The following is a 25,118-nucleotide window of genomic DNA, read 5'->3' as shown; positions in this document are numbered from 1 at the left end:
CTTTCAAGACCGGGCACGCACTAATTCCATGTCATCCAATTAAGGCAACCCAGAAGGAGACACACCGATACTCTAATTCCTGCTTCACCCGGCCCGCCAAGACGCACGTTTAAGGCGCTGCACAAACGCTCGCAGGGTTTGGGCCTCGATGCCTTTATTTCCTCGCCTAGGCGATGCAAAAATTAAACAGAGATAAAACCCACCAAATTCAGAGACAACGACGGGCCCTGCCGACGCGGCCGGGGGGGCCGGCAGGCGGCAAGGGGAGCGCATTCCCCTGGGGGGGAAGCAGCGGGACAGGCTGCCGCGACGCGCGCTAATCGCGTGTGACGATGCCGGGAGGGAAGCAAACCCCTGCGAGCGGCTCAGCCGGTTGCTAGATCCCCTCCCACGCGCCGTATGCTTCCAGCCGGGCGGCTCTGACTCCCCGAGCTCCACACGCGATGCCTCGCGCAGCGACAAAATTAGAAAAAGCTTAAAGTTCACTCTATCAACATGTAAAAATAAACTCAGTCGTTAACATATTCTCACAATTAAAGAAAAAAACACAAATCCCACAGACACCAAAACCCTAATGCACAGCAGCGCTAGGTGCAGGACTTAGAAAACCGGGCTGCAATCGGTGCTAGGGCACCGCGAGCGCTTAATTCCCAAGTGACGCAGTTCCTTACTCCCCTCCCAAGTGCCCTGGGGTTTCTCCTACCAACTCTGCAGCCCTCCACTGATGAGCTGCTATTCAGTGTATTTTGCTCCTCTTTATTTCCCGAGTACAATTCAAATTCGGCACAGAAAGCGGTATTAATTCTGGTACAAGTTTTTCCATGGCGCTCATTATTGCGGCATCCGAGTGCCTCATTGTTTTCAGAACACAATAATTCCGTCTCACAAATGCAAAAAAGCAAAGGGACGCTGAACCCAGAGCAAAACAAACACGGAAACCCCACAGCGGTTCCCACTGATTCAAGTCTGGAATTATCAGTCATGGAGGAGAACAGTTTGCAAGGCAGCATCCGACTGCGCTGCTGTCGCCCCTCGACTCTTTTTGCAGCGCTGCCTTACCCACCGCAAACCCGACTCGCACAGCAAGCGGGCGACGCCTCCGATGGACAAAATTAGATCCTTCCTCGTGTCTCAGCTAGGCTGCTCCGTCAATTTACTGCACATCCACCCCGCGCAATAAATAAGGATCCTGGGAAGGGGTAGGAAGGGAAGTAAATCACATTTTGGGTTCCCTTTGCGCTGGCAGCAGTCAGCAGCAGCAAACAAGACAGGAAGAGCAGGCTTCGTGTTCGCAGCTTGGGGGCTCGGCGCCAGCACCACCTAACACCAGTCGGAGCTGCAGTTGCAGTCTTGCTCAGTCCTGGACCCAAACTCGCTCTCTGTGATGGAATTTTAGAGATTTTACTTACAAAGCTCTTGCATATGTTTAATGAGCACGCCAAAAGAAAATTCTCAAAGGTCTATCATTTTAACACGTTTGGCCAAATTTTCATGGGAATGACGTATATTCAAACACTGATACACAGGCCACTCCCTTGGAAATGTAAAGTTTCTGTTGTAAAGCATGTAAATATTTAGTTGTTTGTGGGGAAAAAAAATGCAGAAGACGAGCAGAATTTTCTAGCATGAGCAAAGTTTTACTGCCCATACTTCTTCATAAAAACAGCCTAACTACTCACCCGGGAGTTGTACACACAGGAGGAAAAAAGTTTTTCTCTTGAAGTCCATGTTTAATAGAAATTGATTATAAAAATTTATCATAATCAGCAAGGTTTTTTTTAAAAAAAAACTATTTTTTATATCACTTTCAAGTAGATCTTAAGAGTTTCCTAGCTGGACACAAGAATATCTTAAGATAAGTAAAGATTAACTCTTTGCCAATGCCAAAGCTGAAACGCCTGCTCTTTTTAAATATTTATTGAAAAAAAAACCACCAATGATAAGGCAAGCCAAATTCTGCACAGATTTGTATGCCTCTAAAAGCGTTTTAGAGAGGTGCTGGAGAAAAATCTATTTCATGCTAAGCTTCTTTCAATGCAGTGCTGCAAAGGTGTATGGTAGGGCATTCATAATCAGCTGATATGCTCCTCTTCCAACAAAATTAATGCCACAGGTATGTAACCCACTGCTTTTTGCTAGCTAAACTGCAAACACAAACGTATTACCCAGCAGCGGCTGACAAATGAAGGTGGTCTGGAAGAGGATGGTAGCGCTGTTTCATTAACAGTGAGCGAGCAGCAGCCCCGCAGTGTGCTTGTTTAGTAACAGGATCCCCAACACAGCTGTCCACTGCAAATTCAGTATTCGCAGGTACCATTCTGAATACCTCCGAAATTTAAAAAAAAATAAGTTCTCCAACTTGGAATGTCTTCTTAGTACTTAGAAACATGGAGGTGGGGAAAATATTTTGAATATTTGAACCCTTACCAAGTTTCTCTCCTCCACTGACTATTAGAAAGTTTATCCAAATCACTCAGAAAATTGTTGACTATTTCACTCAGCATATGCATTTAACAATTAAACTAGAGACTGATCTTGCAGCCCAAAGCAAACACAACCGTACACCTTTCCAGCAGCCCTTTCCAGGGACTTCACGGGAAGTCCTGAGAGGCAGACTCTTCATCTCCTCAAAAAACAAAACCCCAAAATAACCCCAAACTTTGACTCCCTCTCCTAAGAGGAGGATAAAATCCCCTTAAACCAGAAGATATTAGATAAGGTGTGCTCAATTTGCAAAGGCTGTAGTCATAAAGTCCACCAAAAATATCTCCCATGACTTCCGTTATTCCAGCTTATTTGGAGAGTCTCCTCTGAAATTTGAAGTGTTTTGTACTGTACGCTTGCACACATTCAAGGTGGAGTGTCTTTTCCTCAAGCTAGAATGAAGGAGTAGAAAGAGAAGTTTAAGCTTTAAAAAAAAAAAAAAAAAAGGAACCAAACATCTAAGTTTGAGAATGGCTTAAGAAATCATTTCCCTGACCCACATTAAAACCATAAGTCATCCCAGTGCAGACTATGAATTACACTGGAATCATTGAGGCTTAGAAAAAAAAATAATAAAAATCAGACATAGCTTCTCTAGTGGTATAGTTTAAACAAGCAATGGCAGAAAGGATGCAGAAAACATTTAATGCTTATTAAAAATGAATTGACATCCAGGAACAATAACCTCTCATTTATGCAACAGTGAAATAGCAAACAATCATTGAAAACCCAGGAAATCTCAGCGGTAAAGCTGAAAGGGCAACTTAAAGTGTCTCAACAGATGCATTCAAACACAACCTTTAATTTGATCATATACTGTTAATTGTAAAGTATTAAGCAAGAGGCAAGGAAGAAAAATCAAACTGTTCATTTCACAGGGTCCAAATTCCTTTAACTTAATCTCACCCTCTCTCCCGAATTGCTCCTCTGACAACCAGCTGTGCCATGCTGCAATGTAAAACACAGGACAGAATAAAAAGACTCACTGCCAAACTTGTCCACAAGCTAAATTTGAAATGAATTGTAATTCTCTCTGCTGATATTAGGGTTTTAATTTCATCTTTATGTTTCTTAACTGCAGGCAGGATTTTTTAGTCTGCACAGTGCTTAGAATTCAGGAGGTATATTTTAGAGCTTGGGTTTACTTTTTGAATGGAAGTTTACACTTAAATGAGTAATTACCCTTATTTCCGCTTAATGTTAATTGCAAATAAGTTTTTGTTTTACCTACAGATCTGGTCCAGCTAAATAAGTGGATGTACATCATTAGATGCTTTGTTTCAGCAGTCAATTGCAGCAGGAGCTAAATAGATTTTTATATCATGCTAGAAATAGTGCTAAGTTTAGATGCTCTCAGTGTATGCTAGAGGGCTGCAATGTAAAGGAGAAAACCCTTTGAAAGAGCATTTCTGCATACAGATAAGGGCAAAGTAGTATTCCTGGGCTTCAGGCACACTAGGACGCTTCGCCAGCAATCCCCCAGGTCCCCCTAACCAGGAGGGAAGGGTCTGCGCAATCCAGTGTAATGAGCTCTTCTCATTTTTCTTTTACAATATGAAGACTTTTACTACTCGCTTTCACTTCTGTTGTGAGAACTGCAGAGATCCGATTTTAACATTTATTTTGTATTTATTTTTAATAAATTAAGCCCTTGGATATCAGTGTCAGATGTTGTCTTAATAGAAATCTTTGTATCATCATAATTTAGTAGCTAACTGCTCTCTTCTTCCCCCATTTTTTTAGCGTGGAATTGGATTTTAAGCAGCAAGAAGATAAACTTCAGCCAGTTTTGAGAAAACTTCATCCCATTGAGGAAACTCAGGTTGCACCTTTGCCTTATTCTCAGGAGAGTTACTCCTCAACTCCCAAGCAAAAATCCAAAACTGAATCAAAAAAGCATGGAAGATGGAAACTCTGGTTCCTTTAACCAAGTCCATTGCATATGGAGTTCAAGGCCTTCTTTGAGAAATATTTGGAATCCTATCAATCATCTAAAAAGGGATCTTGGTAAATTGATCAGTGTTATCAGCCAATGTTGTTCTGACTATTCTGGCAGCATTCAGTTCTCATCACATGTACCAAAAAGGCCTTTGTACCTATGAACTACTGTTCAGGAGCGAGGCATTAAGTGATACCTTGCCAACTTTTATTTGCAGTTCACCAATGTGGGATGTAAAACCTGAATTGAAATTTGTACAAAGATGGAAAGTAAAACTATTTTTCTCCCTTTAGATCTGAAAGCATCACATTTTAACCTGTTAAATTGTAGGCTGTCATCCTGTACACAGCTAAATATCACTATTGTTTTGAACCTTTCTGGGGGTTTGTTTTATTGTCTTTAAACACCAATGAGAGGAGAAAAAAAAAAAAGAGGCAAGCCTTACGTTTGCAATGGTCTTCAGTTTTACAAATCCATGTGGATCGGGGAGTGCAATTTTCAGCACAGATATCCTGGACAAAGCACAATTTTTCATGTGGTCCGAGACCATGAATAATCAATCTAAGATGTGACTATATGTATATTTGCCTTCATGTGTTGTAAACTTCAACCAAGTTATTACATTTCAGCGTTGTACCATCTTTTCTAATTTAGCTACGACCTCATCACCAGGTAACGAGTTTGCTGTTCATCTCCAGTGGGTAAGCAGCTAGAAGTCTCCCAAAGTCAGGACATGCCTTTAACCACACCAATTTGACAGGGTCAAGGCTATCGGACAATAAACTGTCCTAGATCTCATTTTTAATCTTTTGGTACCCCAAAGGTCTAAATGAAACATTCTGGAACACAATAAAAAACCCTATAAAAAAGCTCTATGGATTGCTGGCATTTGCCATAATTTAGTAGCTTTTTGTAACACAATCTTTGGAAAACCTGCACACAATTGCAGAAGGCACCAGAAATTTTATAGCATGCAGTATGCTCTGAAACCTGTTTAGAAAGACGAGGCAAGTTTCAAGGGTATTTATTTAGCTAAGCTTCTAAGATGGGTTTCCCAACAAACGTATTATAATTTATATCTAAATCTATTAATTGTACTTACTAGCCAACACCCCTAGGGAAGAAACATGAATCAAATTTTTCCTTTCTTTTAATGACACTTAAAATCTTGCTTTGAATTATATACTGCAATCTTTTCCTTTACATATATGCTAATGTTATTAAACTCTTATCTAGAATGACTATTTGGGGAAAAATGCTTAATGCTAGAACTGGCTAGGGCATGGGAATCTTTTCTTTTAGGAGTGAAGATAATTTGAGTAGTACAATGTCATGGGACAAACTGGTTCACAAAGTATTGGTTTTGAAATTTCATACCCCACAGTGTCATTAAGATATTTACTCTTCAGTCTTTAGGTGGACAAAAAAGGTGGAAGAAAATCATTTACAGAAGACTTTGCACTTAGTAAAAACTTGAAATATTTTAATTTATGCTATCTTTCTCTTAGCTCAAGATCAAATCAGTGACTAATTTTACAAAAAAAGAGAAAAATAATTTGTTTTTTGCTTTGGGGAAAAATAAGAAAAATAAGTTAATATAAGAACACAAATATGGAAGATGAGTACATGCACTTCAAAAGCAACTTCAGGGTGCTTTAGTGAAGAAGTCACCTTTGTAGTAAATTTCAAGAGGGCTACGAGTTCTCGCACGTAAGTAGACAATATCCTGAAATACTTCTGTGAAAGCTAAGGGTGTCGAAAGGGTAATCCTGCGTACCAGGAAGGAAGTGCAATTGTTTCACATGGAAAAATGTGTTTCATGTATTTTATACAGTTTTTAATTAAAGCTATTATACTGTTTACAAGGCAGCCCACCTCACATGTTTTAGAAACCCAAGTGTTTCAAAAAACAAAAAAGTATTTTTCCTAAACAAAGAAATATCAAATACGGACACAAGAAGAAAATACAACAGTATTCAATATTTTAAAATAGCGGCAATGATTAATGAACTCACACATGCAAACACACCTAGCATTTTAAGAAAATAAATTCAAACATCTCTCAATGGGGAACAATTACAAATAGTTACTATCAGCTAATCAGTAGCTTTTCCCATAAACCTATTCTAAACGTTTTTGTGTGCAGAGACTCTGGCACGAAACTCTTCGAAGTGGTTTTATGTGTGGTTACCGATTCCTGCAGAGACCAGTACTCTGTAATCATTCAAAACGCCAGAGCAAGACTCACTGGTGAAACATTTAGGAGCTAAAAATGAAAGTTCTCACTGAGTGTTCTACACATGTCCAGGCTATTTTCTTAAAAAAACTGCAAATTTTTAATTTTTTACATTTTTTTAAAAATGAAAAAGCTAACATACATATAGTCTTGCTTAAAATTACATGTTATATCGTACCATACAATGTAATTTGTAATAAAATGTTTTTGCAAGTGTGTAAAATGTATCATATTGTATTACATTTAGGATCACTCAGGCTCAGGTTAGATACTGGGGGAAACTTTAGAGCTTTTAGTTAAAAGTGACTGACATGGAGCTGTTTTCACCCTGATGTAGAAGATCTTATAAAATGCAGGTATGAGGTTATAACAGAGAAAATGCAGCACCACTTGCAATATGGCACATGACGTAGCTTCACTGAATTCACTACAGTATCACGCACTTTCCTACACTGATTTACTATATGCACTGCTCCCATACCATGCTTAAAATACTTCCTAGTCAATAAATACTGCAGTGATTTTATTTTATATTACTTGCTATTTTCTGAGTCTGCATAATTCCCATTAAGCAGCTACATTCTTTGTTTTAGAACTACTAGGAAACACAGTTCATGTATCACTTGTTTTCTTAAAGAAAAAGAACCACTGTAAAAACAGTTTAAAAAAAATCAGGATAAACTGAAAAAAAATCATGATTAAAACTGAAAAATCCTATCATAAGTACAAGTGTTTGCTTTTTTTTGCTTCAGATGCAAAACAACCGTCTACGCTGTTAACTTTGCTCTATGTTCTAATGTTTAATCACTTTAAAAAAAGAAGTCAAGTAGATTCATTTTTCATGAACACTTTAAAATCAAGAACAGTTTTAGATTATACCATTTCTTCAGCATCTGTGTAATAGCACACATTATGTACTACTACTTGAATTTAACTGGATTGCCACTAAAAATATAACTGCTATACCTACACAATTCTGTTCTAGCAGAATGAAACAGACTGCATGAAATAATTTTTAGTATTATTTCAGTATCCATAAAATACAACTGTTGCTTATTAAAATAATTGGAGTGCTAGAAACATGCTGCCATTTTATTTAGGTGAATGCAGTTTGTTTAGATAAACATTGGCACAGCGTATTTCATACCCATTTGCTGCTTCTGTAATATTATTCATTTTACAACATAAAAAAGGCTTGATATTAGTGATGGAACAGAATCATTACCATCATTCAAATATCACTTCAGTTTTTGCAACGTTAGTTAGCACCACAATCGCAAACATTTTTGCAAGGGAGCAAAACATGCAATTTAATAAAAAGTATAATTTCTTACATCGTAAAAGTCCAGTGAAGAAAATGAAGCATTCTACCTAACAGCTTGGAACTCACTGTACCTTAAAATCCTTATTTAAGGTTAGAAAGGCAAATTACATCATCTAGCTTCAACTCATAAATAACGCAAGCCCTAGAACTCTCTCCAGTGACCCCCCAATAACTCATGTTTCACCTAGCCGCTCCTTCCAGGAAGGCATCCTGCCTTGAAGATCTCAACAAATGGAGCATCCACCACTGTCTGATGGATTATCCCACTGTTGGCTTCCCACTTCCATGCCCAAACCTTGTGCTTAAAGTTCTCACTCTCCTGTGCTGTCATCAGTCGTCATCTTTTCTTTGCCCCTTTGACAGGTGCCATTTTCACACCACAGAGATTCTCCTTCAGGACAACCAAGGGGCACCTCTACACCTTCCTTCTAGTCACCTAGGAAGGCTGAAGTCTTCCACGTCTCTTATCACAAGTCACTTCCCCACTCAACTTGCTGGTAATTTTTGCAGCTCTTCAATTTTGGTTTTACTGCATTCTTTTTAAAATGTAGGAGAAAAACATGGAAAACATCCCATTCATCAGTAAAGCCATAAAATCCTCTCCCATCCACTATGCCCTGTTCATACGTGTCCAGAGAATCCAAATAGCGTTTTTTCCTGCAGGAGCACAGTGAGCATTCATGCTGACTCAGTTTGGTCACCATGGACCAATAAGTGTTTTTCAGAGTCACTGCTCTTAAGGACAGTCTCGCTGGAGTACAGCTACTTCCCATTTCTTTTGCTCCTAAACATCTGAGCTGGCATCTGTCTGCATCTCAGTGGAATTTGAATTGTTCCATCATACGAAGGAATCGAGATGATCTTGTCAGTAACAGTGACCCCAGAGTTACACAAAGCTGCCAGCTGAAGCATCTTCCAAAAACGGTGTATATACAGCGACCCAAAAGCCCAGGCTGGGTGACCTTTCTGAAACTTAAGGCTTCAGCAACTCAGTTGTTTTTCTTGGCTTTGTAAGTGAAAAGCATACCAAGCTGCTGACCTCAAGCAAGCTGGGAGCTATCATGATTCGTTTTGGCCTTAACATCCTATCCGGTCAGCTCTGATTTTCTGAAGGAGGCTAATACGCTGACTCGCAAGGAACCTAACATTTTTCAAAAGTTGCTAGGCAAGAAAAGAGATTATTTAAAATTATACTTAGGAAAGACTCAAAGCGTGCTTGATTGACTTTTTCCACGTAACATTTTTTCCACTATAAAAGAGGTTGTGGTCTTGTTACAGGCAAATTCTTACTGCAACCCAAGCAGGGCTGACTGAGCACATGCAAAGTACACAGCTGCCGAAAGCAGTAGGCTTCTTGGAGCAGGTGAAGAAAAAAAATTAAGATTTAAAAAAAATACCCTCACTGGCCTTGGATCGGACAACTCAGAATGCAACCTTGCTGCTTCCAGTACAAGGGTTACAGTGTATTCCTCCAAAATAAAACAAAATAAACCATCAAGGAGCCAGGAATGGTCTCAGAAGGGACTAGAGAACGCACACATGAAAATATGGAAGGAGGCAAAGTTCAAAGTCACTTTTGATAAAAAGGTCAGAGTTATCAGGCAAAGCTTACACTTTATTCCCTATTCTAGGGACTGCGCATAACTGAGCAATAAACTGAACAACCGCTAAAAATTATATTCTGGTTCTTGCCTTTGCTGCAAATAACAGAGCCTTTTACTCATTTAGCAAACAGATCAAGTAAAATCAAAGAAAATTTCAGAAAAAAGAGTAGCCAAAAACAGCCAGTACTAAAATTGTAAAAAGGTGTTTCTCCGAGTGTTAGAAAGTCATTTGATATGGTAGGCTGGGAACTAATGCTAGTTTCTAGGTATATAAACTCACTGCTTTCATGGAAAACAACACAGGTAAGTATCCAGACTGTGCTTAAATCTTAGTTAATATAGACACTTATTCTTCTGAACTAGAGTGAAACTGAGGTTTTTACAAGTCCTAGAGGTTAGAAGACAGAGGGCAATGTCACGAATGTTAACATTAACAAAAATCTTGCTACCAACTTCTGCCAAGATTAGTCAAATCAGATTTTATTCTATCCCTTCCCACTTTTTTATTCATTATCTACTTTTCCTTTTTATAATTGCTCTATCTTATTTAAAGATAATTCTCATTTGAAAGTGTAAGATAAAAATAGCTGATTATTATTTTTTTATTTAGTAACTGAGATGTTTATTTAAGGAGGCAAAAATCTTAAAAAAAGATTTGCAAAGTAAAAACAGACTCTTAAAGAATCCTTTCAGCCCACTTAATACTGTAGAAAATGCACCTCCTATAATTAAACACGGTAACTGGCAGTGTAAGGTTTTAATAGGCAAAATCTGCAACAAATGCAGGGTACAGCCTTGAAGAATAGGTAAGGCTGAAAAACCTTTAAAAGGTCACGCTTTCCCCTGTCGCGGGGAGGAGTTCCCTTCTCTTTTAGGCAGACCTTGCTTAGGAAGTGCTGTTCTCCCACAAGCCTGTCTCAGGATTTCGTTACCCAGTAATGAGCTGGGAGAGGAAGGCTGGGAAGAGAAGTGCTCCCTATAAATTAGATGATAATAAAGCGAATGTACTTTTATCAGGAAGACCACCCAAGTCGCATTCAGATTGAGATATGGTAAAAGTTAAAATCCTTTCTTAGTTCCTCGATCAAGATATTATGGAGTATTTGTAAATCCTACATGGAAAAAAAAGCATTAAAAAGTTACCGTGTTACTACAGTCATCACCGCAGACTGCAGGCTGGTGGCACAGAATGCAGGAGCCCCGTATCCAACACTAAGATAAGGGTTTGGCTCAACCCCGTACAACGACCCATTCATCTTCTGTCAATATTTTTCCAAAGGGAATTGACCTGATCACAGTTTATCGGTAACAGACATGAAACCCTGCATTAACATACCCAGCAACCTCCCATTCTACCGAAGATTTTTGTTCCATATATAAAAACACATTTTATTGAAAGTATTCAACATACTCCTGCCACCTCTGTTCCAAAATAACTGCATTTTAACTTGACTGCTTAAATTCTTTACTGCCCTCCAGTGATGATGGAAAACTCCAGCCTCTCAAACGCAGCCCCGGTGACTTGCCGCCCGGTCAAAACCAACACGAGTGCAAGCGCTACTTAAACTCAGAGGTGCATACAGAGAATATCATGAAGATTAAAATATGAACAGCAACAAAATTTCTACGAAGTAACTCTTGGCTATTTACCCTTAGTGATTATACAGTTCATGCAGCTCCACATATGCCACTAGTTCCACAGTGATCAGAATCAAGTTATATAAAGAATGGGAAAGTGAACAAACTTTATTAACACCGTAAGCAGATGATGAATCTATGTCCTTGCATTGCTACCTAAAAGAGAACAAGCCTGTTATCTCTGATGAAAAGGATTGCTGCGTTGCATTCATCGGAGCTATTCAAAGCAGGATCCTTGTAGGAATGTTTCCAGAATGAAGCTGTCAGCTGGTTTCTTAATGGATATGTAGTTCACTTTTAAAGTAGTAAATACCAATCTTTCAATAATCTCACTCAAGATCCTTTTTTATATTTAAAATGTATTACATAATGTTAGGTTTTGGATGAAGATGACACAGCTAAGTACTTTTTCAAGGTGTAGACACGCCAACTTTACTATACCAGTATAGTTAAATTTATATAAGGAATAAATTACTTATGTTCTTGTTTTACTTCTTTCAAAAAAAAATAGTAAACACTATTCGAACTATGCCTCCTTTATCTAAAAAGGAAAGGATCCTTCTAAAGGATAAAGGATCTAAAGAGATCCTTTGTCTCTAAAATAGCCTTCCCTCTGCTTGTCCTGTGTGGTTAATTCTCTTCAATTCCAGGTCAAACCATGCTAGCACTGACAAAAGAAAAGCTCAGGCATGATCTCAAAGGGACGCTAACCCAAGAGGGGTCAGGTTATGCTCCCTAACTGGCGCCAGCATTTTACTCTTCCTGCTTTTTGACACCACAAAAATGAAGTGTTACTGGTCGATCACAGGAGGATCCTTTCAGCAGTGGACTGAATTTTTAAATAATAGTAAGTGCACCTTGAATACACCTAGTCTCATTAATACTTATTACATAATTATAGTGTCTGCAGATGAATGATTTCAAGCTATATTCACGATCACTGTGTGTATTTTTAATACAACTGTATTTAAAAATATATACAGGAGACATTTTCAAATATAATTTGCTAAATTAAAAAGGGATAATTAACATCTAAATCATGTTCATCAAAACAGGAATTCACATACCGCATAACTGTAGAAATTTCCTGTATTCATGTCTTACAAGTCCTACTCCACAGATGGGAGAAGTAGAAAGAAGTTTTGTACCCTTGCACAGAACAGACAATTTAAGATACCCACTCTGTGTGTTATCAATAATTTCTGTGGTAATCTATACAAAAAGCAGTGACAATGCTGAAATCTTTGGACTTTCTTTTTCTGTTACTACATGCCAACAGTCTGTAAGAACGACAGCTACCTATAACCATTTATTGCTCCAACAATGGATCTGGTGATCTATTATCACTTTCTGGTGACAAAAACTATTATTGCAAATCAAAGTGATGAAAGTAGAAGACAGAAAAATGTTAGTGCATGACGCACTAAAAAAATTGAAATTGTATTATGCTTGCAGACACAGGCACAAATATATGCCAAGTAAAAGGGACAGCACTAGATGAAATAAGATTGATTGAGGACGGACAGCCTTGTAATGAAAAAGGAAATATCACTGTCTAATTACCAGGAGAAATAAAAAGGAGAAAAAGATAGCAGACAAAAAGAGAGAGACGGTGCTAATGCACTCAGATGTGACAAACACTTTTTGAAGAAAGGATCATGGCTTCTGCTGGGCTTAAAAAGGCAGGGGGGGACCACTCAAGAACACCCAAACCAATCAAATTAATAAGGACAGCCAGACAGATCAAAAATCTGGTCCACTTTGACCAGTTTTCTGTGCACTAACAGCCAGCTGCAGACGCCTAAGAGTCTAGGGACAAGGCAAACACAAAGTGAGACTCCCCAAAGCACGCTTCCATCATCTAGAGATCTATAGCTAATGGTCTATACCTGTTTTGGATAGGAACAGGGTTGTTTTGTTTTGTTTTTTTCCCCTTTCCCCATTACTTAGCCCAATATTAATGACACAGTTGGAAAATTAACAGGCTTCTAAATCACAGTGTTCTAATAAGCCATGCCACTACAAAGCCTTAATGTGCTAACTTGCAATTACTGTATTAATCCTTCCTCCGGATTCTCAGAAAAGGAATAATTTGGGGGCTCCATTCTACAATCATTCAAATACTGCAGCTATCCACGTTAGCTGGGTCCGAGTCAAAAAAGCAAGTAAATGCTTGCAGAATCAAGTGATGGCCGAGGTAGCACCAGACATGCAAGTCTCTTTCATTTCCACATTTTTCAGCTGGTTAATTACAAAGAATACACCATCCTGGTTAACACAGGCATCTCGGATCTGCTTTATCACTTGGTCACCAACATTTTTAAAATAATTTTTCTCTCCCCTACCTAAGTCACAGGAAAAACTACAAACCAACAGCTTGTACAGGTTACTGAACGCTCAAAGACAGTTGCAGAGGTTTTGATTGCTTTGCATCACTTGGGATTTAAATCCCATTACAGTCAGGTTCAAAAAGAAGTGACAAAGGTATTTAAGTTTACATCAAGAGACACTTACAATGAGCTCTGAATCACGTCCCATGGAAATGACTGTTCTATTTACCGTCCTCAATAGCTTTTCCATGATTATCTGGACATGTCGCTGCGTTGGTCCCTAAGGAAAAAGAATAAATTAGTGGTAACTAGATACAAGAGACACCACTATGATTCAAATATTTATGTTTGCCTTTAAATCCACCTTTCTTGTGAAAGTTAAACAAAATATCACTTACTGCTGTTGATCAAAAGGAGACAATTAGTATCTGATTTTAACAAAGACTATCCCAAGTCTATTTTATTAATATATGCTACTCAAATTTAGGTGCACTGTTGCAGTTATCTAAATGAAAAGCAAGTCCCTGGAAATACAGCAATGCCTATGACATTTAGTTACTTAACATCTTCATTTTCCAAAGACATTTTTTCCAACATCAAAAGCCTACAGTCATCACCAATGTTTGGCAGTCTACTCTGCAACAGAGATTCAGCTCAACTGATAGAAAATAACAGGAAAAAAAAAAAAGAAAAGCAAAACTTTAGATAAGGAACCTCAATTTCAGTCAACTATTTCAAATAAATATTTTTGTATTAGAAGTGATTTGCCACTATTTTTTGTAAGTTGAAAAAATATTCATTGCAATTGGCCTTTAAGAAGTTCAGAAACCTCATGCAGAATGAGGTCTACAGAAACTGAAGCCAAAAAACACGTGACGGGGGGGCAGGGGGGCAACAAAAAACAGTTGAGCTTCATTCCACCTTTTACTTTATATACAGGCTTCTTCAGAATTTTCATTAGGCTGAAGAAGCAGACTTCAGAAGTGCATGTGGGAGGGGAAAGGGAAACAGTTCCACAGCCAACATTTAGAAGCATTTTCCCCATATAAACATCTAGAAAAAGCAGCATCTTTGTGTCATTTCTTGACCATTACACAAATATTCTGATGAACCAATTTCTTCCTTGCCCTTGGATCCATGCAGTAAACCCCCCAGCTGATCATGAGATTATACTTAAGTACCAAAGCCATATTTGCATATATGGAAAAAATATATTTGCATATTTGAAGAATGATCCATCATCACCCACAGCTACTGCTACAATATAGACTTCTTCCTGCTGCTGACAGATGTGTCCTTGGACTAAAGCTTATGTTTCTAGCACAAAGAGCATCTTCAGGGAGAAACACATCTGTCTCAGCACACTGTTCCTCTCTACCCTTCAGCTCTCCCTTCCTTCTCTCCTAGGATTTTTCTCTTAGGAGTCTCAGTTTCTCTGCATTCCTGGCTCTTCTGCTGTCCTGTCTGTTTTCAATGTCTTTATGTCCCTTCTCGCTTGCAGCGTTTGCTTCCTCTCCCTACAGCCCTTCTCCATCCCCCTTCTCCCCTGGCAAAGGGATCTCTCTTTCCTGGCGGCTCTGCAGGCGGCTCGCAGCCAGCCGGCGGTGGCCAGCTCCCGGTTCTGCTCCTGTCATTCCCGCAGTGCTTTTCAGCCGGGCTCACCTCCGTAAGTGGGAGAGCAGGACGGTAGCTGCTGCTGCTACAAGCAATGCACTCAAAGCGACAGGAAGCAGCCAAGCTGTCAGGAACTCCTTTCTTTAAAACAAGCTGCACCCTGAAGCAGTCACGTCGGACTACTTCAAAAAAAGAAACAAAACCAGAACTAACCCAAAAACATAGTCAAGTACAACGCTACGTGACTAGCTGACCCCAGAGGTCCTTTCCGACTAAATTAGTTGATGATTCTACATGGGACTGAAGGTTCAGACGTCAGCAGCATCGGCTCAAACTTCTTTATTGCTCTAAGACAGCATCAAGTCATTAAAGTTTTCCAGTAAAGCGCCAATAGTTGCATATTTGTGTGCAGTCAAGAAAAGACAAAAACAGACTATTTTGCAAGCTACACATCTACACAGCAGCCCAGGGCACAGCACAGGTTCTCATGCAAAACTCTATCATGCCTTTGTATTCTGAACCGTAACACAACTACATTAGTTATCATATTCATACAGAAGAAGCCACATTCTAACTCAAGTTATTTCTTCCTGATGTGGCCAATTCTACTATACAACTTTAAACAGTACTTTAAATGAGTTTACTGTATTGACGAAGTATGTGTTCATACAGGTCAGGCCAACATCAATATAACTTAAATGTATGTTTCCCAAAGTGTTTGTGGAAAATTGAACATTTTCCACCTAGCAGAGGCTGGACACAGTGTAAGAAAGAGGTTTAACTCACTATCTGATCAGTGTCTGGAAAAATGTTATTGGATGCCAGTGCTGTAAGAGAGGCACCTCAGAAACAGTAAGAAACACCATGAGAGGGTACCATCAGACAACACATCCTTGTCAGTGCATACCTAAAAAGATGACTTAAAAAGGGAGAGAGGCTAGTAGAAAATAGGAAGAGGCAGGGAAGAGAAGAGAGAAAAATAAGAAAAAATTACCTACTTAATCAGTCCTACCAGGACCCATTTCTTTTAAGTACTAATCATCACAGTAACACAAGATACTAACCACATCTTTCTTGTAAAGCACTTCCAGGATGTTACTAAGCAATTGGCAGCAAGCCTCCAGATCTTCTTGTCTTTCCAAGTGATACTTCAGCTGATCTGTCATTGTTGGCAGCAAGATTTCCCTGCAGTCTGCACACAAAACATAAGGTTATAGGCACAGCTTCATAAATAACTTCAGAGCATCACCTAAATATACAACCTGCTTCAGGGCCTATATAAGACAAAATTTTAGAAAAAACAACTTCCAGATTTCCAGTCACCTGCATTTCAGCCCAAGAGATAAAAACCTGAGAAAGTCACAAGCAAATGAAAACAGACTCATTAGGTTCAGAATGCTTGGACAAACAGTATGTTTTTTTTCCCTGCAGGCCCCAATTCAGCAAAGTGCTTGAGTAGTCTCACCGATTTTGACTGCCTGTGCTTAAGAACATTGATTAATCAGACCCATAAAACACTGCTACACAAAGCATTACATACAAACACAGCTTCATACTCACTCAACAGGATGAATGCTGGCAAGGCATGTTACACTTTCTTTACCTTACCTGCACTTGTAATCAAGGGAGCCTAGTCAAACAGTACAAACATAATTTACCAAAACGCGTGATGCAACTTAAGTTAGCATTCAGCTAAGTATTTTCTAGTCTTTCTGATCTCTATGCCTTCTTCAGAAGCATTTCATGGTAGTAGCACACTGTGTCCCTACACTTATGTAGCTGATCATTTGGAATAGCATCCTCAAGATGTCAGAGAGGCACATCAGAGCATCTTCCTTCAAATCAGAAGGGTCAGAGTCATCTTGTTTAGTATATGCTACAGTGGTTCTCCCCCAAAATGCTGTTAAGGTATTTTATGCTCGTATTCAGCTGCAGTTTGTAGAAGTCCTGTACCATACAAGTACTTCAAAAAGGGGAGATAAGGGCAAGATGAGGAAAACGGAAAGGAAGTTAAATAATGACCCAAAAAAGCAAGAATGTAAGGTAAAAACTGAGGACCGATGCTCCTACACCTTCCAGCAGGTAACACTGGGGCACTGACAGAATCTAACGAACATGTGACCTGCAAGTTATCCTGCACAGAGGGTTCGGACTTGGAATCAGCTGCAGCCACACCATGAGACCAGAAGCATGCCCGCTCTACCCTCAAGGTAGCAAAGGGGAGAGTTAAAAACTTATGGCCTCTTCCGTCTCTGCCCCTCCTCCCGGTAAATCTATACCCAAAGGAGAACTGGTTATTCTTGTTCATCATCTTGTTCATCAAAGCCTGACTTGCCGCAAAGAGAAATTATGACGGTTAAATTACACAGCGTATATCCAGTCGGCCTGGTACTCAAACATCCCTTTCCCTCTCAATCTGCCCAACTATTTCACGCAAATACGGAAGAAGGCACGAGCTCTGCTTTGTCCAAAGGAAAGAGTATTACGTCTCTGTGCTAAAAGGGTTGCGTTGCCAAGCTGGCAGGCAGTTTTCTTCTCTCAGAAGAGTCATATGCATAAGAAAGAGAAAGCAGCATAGCTATATGTGTATACACACATGCATTACATACCTTGAAAAACAGTAGTTACTGTTAAGTAATCTTTCTTCTCTTGAGTCAGCATGGACGTACACTTTCACAGTATGGGTTACTCCTAAAAGTTGCCTTGTACCATAAAAACTACTTAGCAGAAATTCACACAAAAGTTGAAGTCCCCACAACATTCAGCAATGCTCATGAACACTCAATTAAGAACTTATTTTAAGAGCATTTTAATCGTTCTGGACAAGCAAACATCACCACCCTGACATGGCAAATGTGACAGAGATGACAACTAGAGGCACAAGGCTAAAAATGAAAATGAGACATTAATCTGTCAAAGGGAGATGACCACACTGCAATGTGAAAGCGCATATTTGGAGTTATAACTAACACATTCCTGAAAAGCTAGAAGAACCCAGGCTCAGCAAAACTTTCAACAATCTGAAACTACGAAGCATTTCCTGGTAGTGGGAGACAGAGTGGAAGCTTCTGCTTGACAGTAAGAGCTCCTTCTTCAACCAGTCTCTTTACTGGCAAGCACGTTCTCTCTATCCATCCACAGTGGATATAAGTGGCATTCAGAAGCAGTCAGGAGAGGCAGGAATTACAGAATGAGTGAGCTGATGCCGTGAAGATGCAGCAAACACCCAGTAGCTCAAAGGATGACAGAGACATGCATCACCAAAACGATGGTGACTCTGGCTTTGCTTCACCAAAATTAAGGACCTTGGCTGGCTTCATTCTTTGTTGAAGACATGTCTGGAGACAACACATGAACTTCCACCTTTGACCACTCCTGGCAATTCATATCAGTATTAAAGAGATGCTGCTCCCTAAGCGCTGAGATATCAGTGCTGGGGAAGAAGGTACTAGTATAGTATATATTATATTATTATATATAGAACTTCAGTGAATGGGCCACACTCAAATGTCAACTTCAAAATCCCAACACAGCAGAAATGGAGGATCACCTAACATCTGTAGGTTACAAATACAGGATGGGCAACTCAGTACCACTAATGTTAAAACATGCACTGAGAGTACCAGCAAAACTGACAGCAAGGAGGCAGAGAGGTGCCAAGGATGAAGAAACAGATATATGCTTATGATATTTTGATTTGGTTTGCAGTAGATAAATTGCTACAGATGTGACAAAGTCAAGGCCAAGGTGAAAGTTGCTCTCACTTGATGACTGTCAGTAATAATGGTATGAACCCAAGAGGACTTGCTTTTGCCACTCTGAAAAAAGAAGAAACAAGATGGATGAGGCAAAGCTATACTTCAGGGGGGACTTCCTAAGAAAGGAGTCTATGCTCAAAGGTTGCCAGAAGCCTTCAGCCAGTGCCATAAGATTCAATTGCAACAGCTTGAAGAGCTCACTATAGTTTCAGGGCTCTCAGCTGACCGCAGAATCTGGTCTCATGCTAGGTATGAAGGAGTTCCAGGTGGAGCACTGGCCAGGACCACATCCCTCAGCACTATGGCAAGGTACCTACACAAAGGCTGGAACCACGCAAACTGCACAGTGGGAAAAGAGTCACTGACGTGAAGAACAATCAAGAAACAACATGCTATGACGCCCAATAGAGAGCACTCCATCTCAACAAGAGAGCAGAGAGGAACTGAAACAGCAACATCCTCATTCCACCTTGTAAGCTCACACATGGAAAATGAAAAGAACGGTGTATAAGCACATCCAGCTTCTAGTATTTCAAGAAAAATATTCTTCAGTCTCAAGCAACTCACAGAAGGTGTAACACGTTCACTTGGAATGCGTAAGTGGGCTCTCTTTCAAAGAAAGTACTTTGAAGATCAGTTTCTTCAGTGCAGAATTTTCTATTTAATGCTTCCTGGTCATTTAACCTTCAGCTGTATAGCTCTAAAAAGGAGCAGAATCAGTGTGTCAGTTGAAGTTTTTGCCTCAAAAAAACAGGTATTAGATCCTGCCATGTATTTACCTAGGGAAACATGTCTGGCCATGAATCCATCACATCCCCTCATACTCATTTTCATTAACACCTGCCCATGACACAGAGAACTGCATTCCAAAAGAATCGAATGTGGTACCAGAGAAACAGCTTCATTCTAAGTTCCCATTATTTGTTTATACAGTACCTATATATTATCCTTAGATCTATACAGATCCTAAAAGTGAAAGTGGATGGTGATCTCTACTATCAAATTGGCCAAAGAGAACTGATCAAATCTGCAGTGAAACATTATATTCAGAAGAAAACCTTAAAGTTACAGGATTTTTTGTTACGCTGTGACTAGAAGTATAAAAGCATAACAACATAGCAAGCACCACTGAAAGAGCTTTTTTTACAGAAACATTCATTAAATAATCTATTTATACAAAGATGAAGTGTCACAACTGCCCTAATATGGCAGACAGTGAAATACGTGCATTTAAAGTAATAGTTTGCTGTCATATAGTTTAAATGCATACCCTTAACTAAAAAAGAGCATCTCCTCAAACAGAAAAAATGTCTGAATGAAGATCCAGCCATTACATAAAGAAGTTTTTAGATACTGACTTACCATGTATGTTAGTATTATCATTATTTTACACTCATTTTAAACATTTGTCACTGAAAAAAGTGGCTCCTTTAGCTGCTCCAGCCCTTGACCACTCATGCCTATCCCAAGAATGGTTTCCTTCCTTGTTCAAGTACTTAGATCTAAGGCAACAGGAATCATCAGATGGATGCAGGTCAAAATTAACTACTTATTTTCCATATAAAGTTAAGTCTGATGAGTTCTCTAGTTCAGCTCAGTTTGCTTGCCCCAGAGAGGTGGAGGACAGTGCTGCAATCAGAATGCATCTGTGAAAGTGAAACTTTAGTTTGTTATCTTATTTGTTTTGACTGACTTGGAAAGAAAATACAGGGATTAAGAAAGACAATGCACAGATACAGCCCCCTCCTTTCACCAAACACAAGGGAGAGGAAGCATTCTGGCACACAGTTGCTAAGTGCTCCAGCAGAGACATGCTAACTCCTCTTTGTAAAGCCTTGGAGGCAAATCAATCTTTAATAACTTACAAAAGGCCCTTAATTAGAGGTCTGAAAACGTTTCATGTCCCCGTTAAGCCCCGCTACTAGAGACTGGTCAAAGATCAATTTAATATCTGCAAGCATGCAGAAGGCGAAGGTTGCAGCTATGTCACCTTTAAGTTGGATTGGCTGCAGTACAAATTAATCAATAGAGAAGGTATTCAAGTTGAATTTCGGAGAAAGGAGAAACTAATTGATTTGTCATACTACTTCATTTGGAATTACACAATCTATACAAAAGACTAAGACCTTTTGGGTAGGTTTGACAGCACCCCTCAGTCATCACTTTACTGTCTCTGCCTTCCTAAACACCAAACCTGTGATTATCTGCCGTTTGGTGTGTAACTTTGCAGGTTATATAATCTGGGAAGATAAAGCAAAGTGTCAAGGTGTCCGGGATACGTGATCATTGAATACACATCACCGGAGCACAGAGAGGGAAAGGAAGCTTGTACAGAAGCAGCGGTTATTCAGTCTGGCATTTATTAGTATCTCAGACTTCCCCAGTCTTGCAATGCTGTGATTTGCTTGCAAATAAATAAATCGGAAAATTTATAGGTACTCCCAACTTTTCCTGATGAGATGGAGACAGCTTTTCTAGACTTAAAGATCCACATCTTTCCCAGACTACTCCCACCCAGCCACCCAAAGAAGTGTGCAATATCATCGTGAAATTCTTCTAAAGATTACTTTTCCCTCTAATGATTAATGGAAATTTGGGGCTAAAGAAGAAATACCAGTGGTACACTTACTTTGAAATAACCAAAAAGGAATAAATACTAACAGAAAATAGGAAAGAAAAAGCTATGGCTAAATTTCAAATGGGAAACTGGTGATAATCAGCATCACACAGGTAGCAGAAACATTTACATACTGGATAATTTTTACATGCAAGTTTTGACTTTCTCTTACAGTCATTAAAGGCCTAGTTTTAGAATCACAGAATAATTTGGGTTAGGATGGACCTCCAGGGCTCATCTACTCCAACCTCCAGCCCAGAGCAGGGCTGCTTCCCCGTTCGATCGGGGCATCGAGGCCTCCCCAGCTCTTTTCCTGGCTGAGCAACCACACTCTGCTTGCTGCCCACCATGACCCCAGCGCCTTTTCTGCAACCCTGCCCCTAGCTCTAGGGGCAACCCTGCACTGCTGCATGGAGTTATCCCACCCCAGGTGCGGGGCTCTGCATGTGTCTTTGGGAAGCTTCATGAGTTTCCTATCTGCCCGTTTCTCCTATCTATCAAGGTCTCTCCAAACTGCAGCCCTGCCTCACAGCACTTCAGCTGCTTACCGCAACTTGGTGTCACTTGCAAGCTTGCTGAGGGCGCATCGCGTCCCTTTGCCCAGGCTGCTACTGAAGACACTGAACAGTATCAGCCCCAATAACTGACCACAGAGGAAGACGACCAGTAATGGGGCACTAGCTGGATTTCCTATCACTGACTACCACTTCAAGCCCACTTCAAACCAAGTTGGTTCAACTTAGAACCAACAGATGCAGATCCCAGAATAGAGCCTGGTAACACAAAAGTACCAAATCAAGTGAAGTAAGGACTGATCCAAGTCCTTCACATCCCAGATGACTTAGCTGTCAGGCATTTGTCAGTTATTCCAGTAGGTCAATAACTTTGTCCCGTTGGTTTTTAAGTCATACAAAATTTGAAAGATCTCAGCTTCATTTTGAACTGAAATATAAATAGTTACTGAATTCCATTACCGAAACAGCTGCTTCAACTTCATAGACAGCTTTTAGGCTTTCCAGATATGTCTAATGAAACGCACAAGAACGAGAAGGCAACAAAAACTGAAGATGGAACCCAACACTATAAATATATATTTTTAAACAAATTAATACTATGATAGTATGCTCTACAAGGAGATAAGATTTTAAATGCATCTTTTGCTATAAACTACTCAGAAAAAATTTGGTTGATCAACTATATTTTGATTATTTAAAAGTACAGTACAGGAAAGGTTAACCTTCATCAGACTGCCTGTGACAAACGCCTCCCAGCATTGATTAACGGGCAACCTTGATAAATCTACAGTCTATAACACAAGTCTCCTGTTCAAGAGCCAGCTTTGAAGATAGCTCCTGAGTATGATGCACAATGATTACAGACAACAGTAATTCGACATCTGTTCATCCTCTAGTGCACAAGTCCAACCCACAATGATTAATGTCACAGGAATGTGCAGCGAGAATAAAATACTAATCTTTATAAACGGATGCTCAGGAGGCATTATCAACTTAGGAGTATCCAAGCAAAGATTTCAGTGGAACGCTGACACAGGAACTACGTTACAGTTAAATACGCATAATAAATTTTTGTCAGTTTTGTAGGGACACTGACAAATGCATTTCTTTGTTTTATGGTTCATTTAGTTAATGCGGCCAAACGAAAATTATGCTTAATAACCTTGCTCCTTTTACACAGCATGGAGATAAAGATGATCATTTTAGTGAGAATTAAACAGTAAGGAATCTTATAAATGCTTTATGCTCTCCGCTAATATTTAATAGACAAACAATTTTCTAATAGAGAAATCACTTGATTTTCCAACTCTAAGAATACAGCAGCCACATGGCTCACTTGGTAATTAGCTTGAAGTCATTTGTAAAACAAAGCAACAGAGAATACAAACATCTCTACAGGACCAAACAAATCACTGTTTACATAAAACCAAAATTTTGAGATTTTCAGAGACACTTCATTTAACTAACAACTGCAAGTATAACACATTTAGAACTGAGAATATGCAATGAATTATTATAAAACTGCTCCACTCCAATTTATAAGTTCATGCAAGCATTTGCACATACTCTTACATAACACATACTTGCAAGATAAAGAATTACATCACTGTGTCAGGTGCTAATCAGAAGAGACGTTGCCTGTACTGGGGGAGGTTGAAGTGACTGTTGTTATTTTGGAGGGGAGAAAGACATGAAAGAACGAAGGGAAGAAGAGTTGGTTATGGTCAAAAGTTTTTTGTTCCACACACAGAAACCCTTTTTCTGTGTGCGCCACAGAGCTAGGTAAAATACTGCGGTAGCGGTAATAACTATGTTTTACTTATCTATATAACCTTCTTTATATATACTGATATATATTTATTGGTATATACTTATTAATATAAACTTACATATTAGTTATATAGGGAGATAAAACATATTACATCTAGCATTCATATATAAGGACATATTGATATAGCTGAGCATGTGCGCATACATACTTGCCTTAACCAGCACTTGTAAGGCTCTACTCAAGTCTTAATCTTAAGTACCTTGCTGCATCAGGACCTTAACCACTGAGAATTCAAAATGCTTTACAACACGCACTAGTTGCATGCCAGTTAGTGAAGATGAACACTCGGGTTTCCAAAGGCACTACAGAAGTTAAGTGCCCAGCTTCTATACAAAAGAATTCTGGCAATTAATTTTCCTATCTACAGAAAGCAGGGAGAGAGTGAGAAAGTCAACTAACTAATCCAAAGCACAGACTGCAAAACTCCCTATTCAGAATTATGCTTTCTCCCCACATCACCACTCCTGCAATCTATCTGCAAAACACAGAATTCAAAAAATTGTCCAAGATAGATACTGTAGGGAAGAACACAGTAGTTTAGCTCTTGAAACCCTCTCAAAAGGCAGGCAGAACACTTAGATCATCTCTGTGATTCAGTTCTTGAAAGTAGTTTTGTTACACGCTATGGAGAACCTCTCCAACAACCGTGACCAAATGACATTTTCAATGACCTTCCAGTAAATGTTGTCACGTAAGAAAGGCAACAAAAATTACACCAATTTAAAACACAGTGTTCTCGTGTTTTTTCCCCCCCCTCTCTGTTCACACAATTGAATATCATCACTTTAGGGATTTTTCCATGCTTGAGAAAAACAAGAGGTAACATATGCTTTTCCGGAGGAAAACTCATTTTGCTAAAGTCATAACAGATTACTGATACAAATACGGAGGGCAAGAAAAGGCAGATCATCTAATATGTACAAAGTAGGCTTTGAACTCAATGAATATAACCATTAAAAACGGGCAGAAACAGTTGTCCTTGTATTAGCAGGGAACCTGTTTCAGCACAGAGAACCTTCTCCACCAGTGGTATCTGAATATTTGCTATTTCAAGGCTAGAAGCCTGAAGCATGAAGATCTACTACAGGTTTAATCTATAGAGTTGGTCTCTAAACAACCACAGTCCTGGAAAAATGTGCTCCTGGAAGTCACCTGGCTATTATTCTCCTATCAAATATACACACACAGAGTTTAACGTTGCTTTGACCGACTGCTACATACTGATTTA

At 39.4% G+C, this 25,118-nt stretch overlaps 2 protein-coding genes across 2 annotated transcripts in view; one reads left to right on the top strand and one right to left on the bottom strand.

Annotated features, from left to right (window-relative positions):
• The window catches only part of INSYN2A (inhibitory synaptic factor 2A), a 31,028-nt gene extending 26,617 nt beyond the window's left edge, over window positions 1-4,411 (top strand). Inside the window, exon 3 of the mRNA XM_067300377.1 lies at window positions 4,228-4,411. Coding sequence (XP_067156478.1) covers window positions 4,228-4,411 — 184 coding nt within the window. The remainder of the gene's footprint in view (window positions 1-4,227) is intronic.
• The window catches only part of DOCK1 (dedicator of cytokinesis 1), a 310,679-nt gene that overhangs the window by 193,327 nt on the left and 92,234 nt on the right, over window positions 1-25,118 (bottom strand). The window contains exons 26-27 of the mRNA XM_067300378.1: window positions 16,234-16,361; window positions 13,740-13,835 (exon numbers count right to left, since the gene is read on the bottom strand). Of these exons, the coding sequence (XP_067156479.1) occupies window positions 13,740-13,835; window positions 16,234-16,361 (224 nt within the window). The remainder of the gene's footprint in view (window positions 1-13,739; window positions 13,836-16,233; window positions 16,362-25,118) is intronic.

The sequence above is a fragment of the Apteryx mantelli genome, chromosome 7, assembly GCF_036417845.1.
Source record: "Apteryx mantelli isolate bAptMan1 chromosome 7, bAptMan1.hap1, whole genome shotgun sequence".
In the NCBI taxonomy this organism is placed as follows: Eukaryota; Metazoa; Chordata; class Aves; order Apterygiformes; family Apterygidae; genus Apteryx; species Apteryx mantelli.
Note: the sequence above shows the minus strand (reverse complement) of the source record. Positions and strands in the feature narration are given on the sequence as shown.